General features: G+C 38.8%; 1 protein-coding gene across 3 annotated transcripts; it reads left to right on the forward strand.

Moving 5' to 3' along the window:
• Positions 1–2,927: 2,927 nt before the first annotated feature.
• Positions 2,928–4,483, forward strand: LOC142174815 (uncharacterized). Of its 3 annotated transcripts, none has more exons than XR_012703886.1 (4): positions 2,928–3,193; positions 3,295–3,442; positions 3,851–4,018; positions 4,103–4,483. XR_012703886.1 is itself a non-coding variant. In XM_075241100.1 (4 exons), exons 1-3 carry the CDS (start codon positions 3,120–3,122, stop codon positions 3,947–3,949), a joined length of 321 nt encoding a protein of 106 aa, XP_075097201.1. In that variant the 5' UTR covers positions 2,929–3,119; the 3' UTR covers positions 3,950–3,994; positions 4,103–4,479. The 3 variants fall into 3 exon arrangements, 2 of the variants coding, with proteins under 2 accessions (XP_075097201.1, XP_075097202.1); XM_075241100.1 differs by having other exon boundaries at positions 2,929–3,193; positions 3,851–3,994; positions 4,103–4,479; XM_075241101.1 differs by lacking the exon at positions 3,851–4,018 and having other exon boundaries at positions 2,932–3,193; positions 4,103–4,474.
• The last annotated feature ends 3,492 nt before the right edge of the window (positions 4,484–7,975 follow it).

Below are 7,975 nucleotides of genomic sequence, written 5' to 3' on the forward strand. Positions count from 1 at the left end.
CTCTTAAGTCATAATGAAATGTGGCAATTTTAGAGCATTAAGAGTCCTAGTCATATTATTGTGTGGGGCCACCAAAACAAAATTGGATAACTTTTATAATCTTATAAGCATTCCAACCAAGCTTCTATACATTTAAGTAAAGTTAATGGTAGAGCTTCAGAAAAGCTTCCTTATGTAGTAGTAAGACATCTTCCAAAATATCCTTACATAAGCAACATTACTACTGTGTTCTTAAGGAAAAGCTTCGGCTAAGATTTTTTTTGCATAACAATGTAATTGGTTCAAGCTCTTCATACGATTTATTTCATGTTTTGTCGTAATTAACGTGTGTTAGATGATTGTCAAAAGAATCGGTTCATGTATGTTAAGACTCTCTCCTCTTTTTTTTGGCATGGTCCAAATTATATTGAAGAAACGAGCAAATACATAGTTTTCTATAAATTACTCTATTCGTAGAAACAGTAGGGGTGTCTATATTCTTGATTCCCCGTGAGAATTATTATTATCTTCTGTTCATGGGTCTCAGAATAATACTCAGTTGAAAAAGTTTTATTCGGAAGGAATATCGAGATTATTATGTATTTTTCATGCATTTCACTAATTTTTACACGTGCATTGACCCATGACCAGATGGCGTTATATACGCGTATATATGTAAATATATGTATATGGGATATGGGAAAAGGTTACGCCGTTATATACGCACCGCCACCTGATCAGTTGGTATATGATGATGATGTTGCCCACAGTGGCTGAAATATGATTCAAACGGCGTTATATGCATATATATGTATGTATATATATGTATATGGGGTATGTGAAAGGTTATGGCGTTATATATGCACCACTACCTGATCAGCTGGTGTACGATGATGATTTTGCCCATGGTGGCCGATATGATATGATGGGATGCCCACAGAGGCTGATGATGTTATAAAATATGTACCTATGCACAACATGACATTCATACGCATATGCATGACGCTAAAAGTAATCTATGATTTAAAAAGTTATTCAGACGTACAGGTTGAGTCATGTACCCTATATTTCTTCCATGTCTCTTATGTACTTATTTATGTGTCTTACATACTCGGTACATTATTTGTACTACCATCCCTTTTACCTGGGGACGCTATGTTTCATGCCCGCAGATCCAGATAGACAGGTCGAGAGCCCTCCAAGTAGGCTATCAGCTCAGCGGAAGATGTTGGTGCGCTTCATTTACTTCAGAGTTGCGTGTTTGGTTAGTATGATTTAGATATGTATTGCTTGGTATGGCGGGACTCTGTCCCGACCTTTATGACATTTATGTACTCTTAGAGGCTTGTAGACATATGTCGTGTACGTGAAAGATTGTGCGGCCTTGTCGGCCTTTGTTTCGTGTTTATAAAAGATCATGTTGACCTATTAGGCCCGTATGTCATGTGTATATGATGATGTAATAAGAAAGATACGTTACGTTGGTACTCGGTTGAGTAAGGAACCGGGTGCCCATCGTGGCCCATCGGTTTGGGTTGTGACATTATTTCGAGCTTATCTAAATAATAGCCCATCATCAGTCCCGGTTTCTGGAGAGTTGGACATCTTTCGTGGGAATCCCAGTTTGTTTGGTAGTGTTCGCACCGGATGGCACAACGCTGGTGAATACGAGGCATTGATGTTTCGTTTAGGTTCGTGATGTGTGTGCCTCATGGTTTTCTTGTCTGATTCCTGCCGTTCAGCTCGGAGATGCTACCGGCATGAGATATTTCAGCTGTGTTGAAGCAACTTTTGTCCTTCGATCGAGATGTTCCTGTGTACTTTCATCCACGCGAGTCTTACGTGCTTGCTCGGACAGAGTGTGAGGGAAGGATGAGATTTTCTTCGCTCCAGACCGGTATTCTAGTGGGAAATGCAGGTCGGTGACATCGTTCGATTTGTTTAGTATATTAATGGTTGATGGGGCGAAGATATTTGTGCCCGGTGATCTTGTTTGGCTCTTCTTCTTCTTTTGCGTTGTTCTTGTGTCCTGCGTGGGTTGGGTTTTTTCCTCCGCGCTCCTTTTGGTGAGTGATTGCATTTCTTGGTTTCGATCTGGGAGAAATCCCTACAGACGGCGCTAAATTGTTTGGCTCAAAAGATGTTATGACCTTTTTGAACAAATCAATCAAAGATGAAAGGAAAAATCTTAGCCAAATATAATTAATTCCGGATAGAAACGTTAATGACAATAATTTCACATGAGATGAGAGAGGCAGGATTGATCTTATTAAGATTAAACTTTTTTTTTTTCATCAATTGATGAGAAAGTGAATTTACATGTAATCTTCGAGGTCATTTCCCCGTTTTCTAGGATACAAGAGAGGAGCTTTTTCTCTTCCTTTTTCCTGGAAAAAAAAACTGGAAAAGCCCCCCTTTCAAGAGCTCTTTTTGGCTATATATAGTTGAGGCCACTGTACCCTTTGCTTGACTCGACACTTTCTTGTCGCTAGCGTGTCCCAGTTGTGTTCCTTTTGTTTTTAGGCATTACTCTTTTCGACCTGTCGGAAGTCACAGAAGGAAAATGGAGTGGGATCTATTGACGTTCACTGCCCAGTTACTGAGGCGGGGTGTTGGGGCAACTTGGTCGTGGTGGTCAGATTTTGACCAATACAATACTGCCCATGTATATAACTTAAATCTAATTTTTTTAACTACTCCGAAATGGACATACAGTTGGTATTGGTTATTTAAATCATTTATTTCTATTACTACACTCAAATATCTCTATAATAATATCTCTATATAACAATCATTCACTATAAAAGTCAAGTTTTTCTCCAAGTCGATTTTTATGTTATGTTATACATATATATTCTCTATAATAGAACTTCACCATATCAGCAAAAAATATTGGAATAATTAGTTGCCATAATTACCATTGAGTAGTAACTAGTAAATCCTCTTCTCCACGCGTCAAAACTTTCTTCTCCTTGTAAAGCCACTACTATTTTTGCTACTTTGAGGGAGCTAGAAAATCCTTCTCGTTACTAAAATCTACTGGCTCTTTATGTATAAGTAGTCACTTCTTGAGCTTTATATTTGCTCACGCACATTTCTATTGAGAAAAATCTGAAGTTGAAGGAGAGAGTGAGGTGATAATGGAAAGTAGAAGAGAAGTTTACTTTGTTTTCATGAACTATGATCCAGAATATGAGCGCCTTAAATCCAACAGGTTAGAATCATCCTTTTATCTTATGTAAAATCATTTTCTACAAACTATGTTCTTAGTTTTACTAATTTGTCGAAAATGACATACATAATATTATATCATAGAACGAAGAAGGGAACACAAGAGCTTGATCTGTACTTATGCAAGAAACATGATGAGTTGCTAGAAAACACCCTTGAGCCAGGCAGCTACAACAAGACAATGTCCTTAGTTATTGTTGATGGCTTTGCTGTAGAAATCACGGATAATCAGGTATCTTTTTATGATCTCACGAGTGTTTGGTATAAAAGAAAATATTTAATTTCCGGAAGAAATTTTTTCGCATTATCTCTAAAATTTAAAAACTTTTTTAAATTGACTAATGGGCAATCTAGTACACAAAGCATCTCGCATTCAAGTAGAGTTCCGGGAAGGGTTGTACCCAAGGAGTGTGATGTAGACTACCTACCCTAATACAAATATTAGTGGCTACTTTTGCGGCTTGAACCCATGACCTATAAGTAAAATATAGTTTTGTGTTTGGTTATCAGAAAAACTTGTTTTCTCGAATGTTTTCTTTCATACGAAACACACATTTTCACTTGTTATGTATTTTTCCGGTGTATAAGATATTTAAAGGGGGCCTTGGCGTAACTGGTAAAGTTGTTATCATGTGACCAGGAAGTCACGGGTTCGAGCCGTGGAGACAGCCTCTTGCAGAAATGTAGGGTAAGGTTATGTACAATAGACCCTTGTGGTCGGCCTTTCCCCCGCGCATAGCAGGAGCTTAGTGCACCGGACTGCCCTGATACAAAAAATGTTCTGGTAATTTAAATATTATTAGTTGAGGTGTGCACAAGATAGCCGACACTATAGTTCTATTAAAAACAAATTATTATTCTCAATATTATTGACATTTCACCAATTTTACAGGCTAATGTGCTTCGATCAGCAAAAGACGTGAGGGTTGTAGAGAAAAATCAAGAGCTTGCATAATGCCGGCCAAGGTTAGGAGGAGGCGTGATCCCAACTGTTTGAGGCTGGGTTCGCTCAATGATTTCTGGTAAATGAAATTTAGAAAACTACGAGTAAAATAAAAAAATTTAAAAAAAAAAAAGGTTGGGTGGGGGCAAGAATATTGTGCAAGTAAATGCTTCGTCTTATGGTACGAAAGCATATATGAAGTCATTATTGTACTTTAGATAATAATTGTTCTCTAAATATATGCCCCTCCCCGACCATGTATTTCACTTTTTAAGTGTACGTGATAGAAAGTGTAATCACTTTTAGATAATACTAGTATTTATGGACGCGCATTGCACGTTAATAAAACACGTAATGATTTTAAATATTTATTTATATGAAGGAACAATAAAATTTAATTAATAAGAAATTTTTTATGTATAATAGTACAACAATCATCTAAGTGCCGAAATATATTATTATATTAGCATAAGACATGAATTTAAAATAAAAGGGTATCATCAAAACTTACACAAATGATCAATTTTTTCATGTTAGTTATATAATTATGTATTATAGTTTAAAAGTATTTAATGTGATGGTATCTTAACGAACATTTCTTCGTGGACAATATTTTTTTGTGTATATTTCCTTCAGATACTTTAGTTGTTCTGCCTTAACCAGAACTCTTGTTGTCGATCTTGATATTCCTCTTGAAAGTGCAACATATAGTTGTTTGTGGAAGAAAATATATTGTCATAAATATAGTCCAATATTTAGGATGTTTGTTCTTGTGCTTTATTTGTTATATTTGCAAAACATAAACATAATAAAAGTTATTTTCACACAAATTTAAAAGAATATTCCTTAGTTTCAGAAGACGAAAGTTAAATTTAGGGATAAGAATATACTTAGAAGCACATTGACAAGTATCATAATTTTGCATGTATGACGTTATTGTCAAAACTTCTATATACCATCTGCATGCTATTACATAAGCTATTCGGCGTATTTAAGTTTTTCAGTAGCATGACAGACATATTTTTCTTCAAAATCGAACTATATACAATGGAAGATCAACTTAGTCTATTATATATACAATGACACTAACATACGTAAGAAATAATAAACTTGACAACAAACATATATGGTAGAATGTCGTTTGGTATTAAAGTATTTAAGTATTCTTCTTGGTAGTAATTATCGGTATCATTTTCTGCAGAGTCAAAAACAAAAAAAATATTTTTTTTTTGCTATAAAATTTTGCAATCAACCTTTAATTTAGTTGATCAACACATTCATTTTCGCTAGCTAAGATACAACAACAACAACAACGACCCAGTATAATCCCACAAATGGGGTCTGGGGAGGGTAATATGTACGCAGACCTTACCCCTACCCCGAAGGGTAGAGAGGTTGTTTCCAGGAGACCCTCGGCTCAAGAAAGCAACAAGAGACGATATATTAGTACCATAAAAATGCATAATAAAATAACAGCAATATAAGAGATATGAAATACAGAATACAAAATACGAAATACGAAATACAAAATACGAAATACGAAATAGATGGATGGTATAGTAAAAACTAGCACGTAAAGCCCTGCATCAATAGACGACCAATGACATTCTTAGTCTAACTCCTAACTGGCTAGTCTCACTCTATTGTGCTGTAGAAATATTCACAACTTTACCCTAACCTACAACCTTAATGCTCGTCCTCCATAATTCCCTGTCAAGGGCCATGTCCTCAGTAATCCTAAGTCGCGCCATGTCCTGTCTGATCACCTCTCCCTAATACTTCTTAGGTCTCCCTCTACCTCTCCGCGTGCCCACTACAGCCAGTCGCTCATACCTCCTCACAGGTGCATCCGTGCTCCTCCTCTGAATGTGCCCGAACCATCTGAGTCTTACTTCCCGCATCTTGTCCTCCATGGGGGACACGTCCACCTTCTCTCGAATATCTTCATTCTTAATCTTATCCATCCTTGTATGCCCGCACATCCACCTCAACATCCTCATCTCTGCTACTTTCATCTTCTGGATGTAAGAGTTCTTTACCGGCCAACATTCAGTTCCATATAACATGGCAGGCCTAAACACTGCTCTATAAAACATACCTTTTAGTAACGGTGGCACTTTCTTGTCACACAAGACTCCCAACGCTAACCTCCACTTCATCCACCCCTCCCCTATACGGTGTGTGACATCCTTGTCAATCTCCCCGATCCCCTGAATAACCGATCCAAGGTACTTGAAACTACCCCTCTTGGGAATGACTTGAGAGTCAAGCCTCACTTCAACTCCCGCTTCCATCGGCTCAACCCCAAATTTGCACTCGAGGTATTCCGTCTTCGTCCTGCTCAATTTGAAACCTTTAGACTTAAGAGCATGTATCCAAACCTGTAACCTCTCGTTGATGTCGCCTCGTGTCTCGTCAATTAGAATAATGTCATCAGCAAATAGCATGCACCATGGCACCTCCCCTTGAATATAATGAGTCAGTGCATCCATCACCAGGGCAAATAGGAATGGGCTGAGTGCAGACCCTTGGTGCAACCCCGTAACAATTGGAAAGTGTTTAGAGTCGCCTCCTACTGTCCTAACCCGAGTCTTAGATCCAGCATACATGTCTTTAATCACCCTAATATAGTCAACCGGGACCCCTTTATACTCTAAGCAGCTCCATAAGACCTCCCTAGGAACCCTATCGTACGCTTTCTCCAGATCAATAAACACCATGTGGAGATCCTTCTTCCTATCCTTGTACTGTTCCACCATCCTCCTAATAAGGTGGATAGCTTCTGTGGTAGATCGCCCCAGCATGAACCCGAACTGGTTGTCTGAAATAGACACCGTCCTTCGTACTCTCATTTCTACCACTCTCTCCCAAACTTTCATAGTATGACTTAGTAATTTAATGTCCATATAGTTGTTACAGCTCTGGACATCACCTTTGTTCTTATACAACGAAACCATTGTACTCCACCTCCACTCTTCAGGCATCGTATTACTCTTGAATATAACACTAAACAATCCAGTAAGCCATTCCAAGCCTGCTCTACCCACACACCTCCAAAGTTCAACCGGAATTTCGTCTGGCCCGGTAGCTCTGCCCCTTCTCATCTTACACATTGCCTTCATGACTTCATCGATCTCAATGTCCCTATAATTACTTAATTCATGGGGACTGTCGGCATTCCTCAATTCCCCAAGTATAATATCCTGATCCCCTTCTTCACTTAGAAGTTTATGAAAGTAGGTCTGCCACCTCCTCTTAATCTGGTCATCTCCCATCAAAACTTTGTTGTCATCATCTTTTATGCACCTCACTTGGTCCAGATCCCGAGTTGTCCTCTCTCTCGCCTTAGCGAGTCGGAATAACTTCTTCTCCCCACCTTTGTTCCTTAGTTCCTCATACATACGAGCAAAAGCTGCCGTCTTAGCCTCCATCACTGCCATCTTCGCCTCCTTCCTAAATACCTTATACCTTTCACTGTTCGCTCTCTTCTCCTCCTCCTCGTCAGTGCTCCCTACTAACCGCAGGTAAGCCGCCTTTTTTGCTTCCACTTTACCTTGGACAACTGCATTCTACCACCAATATCCTTTGTGGCCACCATTGTGGCCCGTAGATATCCCTAACACCTCTCTCGCCGCCTTTCTTATACAGTCCGCCATCGTCGACCGTATTGTGTTTGCGTCCCCACTACTTCTCCAAGCTCCCATTGACGATAACCTTCCTTCCAACTCCTTAGCTTTATCCTTAGTTAAGGCGCCCAACCTAATCCTGGAGCGACCTTGTACTGACCTCTTCTTCCTCCTTATCCTAATACAAATGTCCATC

This window comes from Nicotiana tabacum, chromosome 20, assembly GCF_000715075.1.
Source record: "Nicotiana tabacum cultivar K326 chromosome 20, ASM71507v2, whole genome shotgun sequence".
NCBI classification, from domain to species: domain Eukaryota; kingdom Viridiplantae; phylum Streptophyta; class Magnoliopsida; order Solanales; family Solanaceae; genus Nicotiana; species Nicotiana tabacum.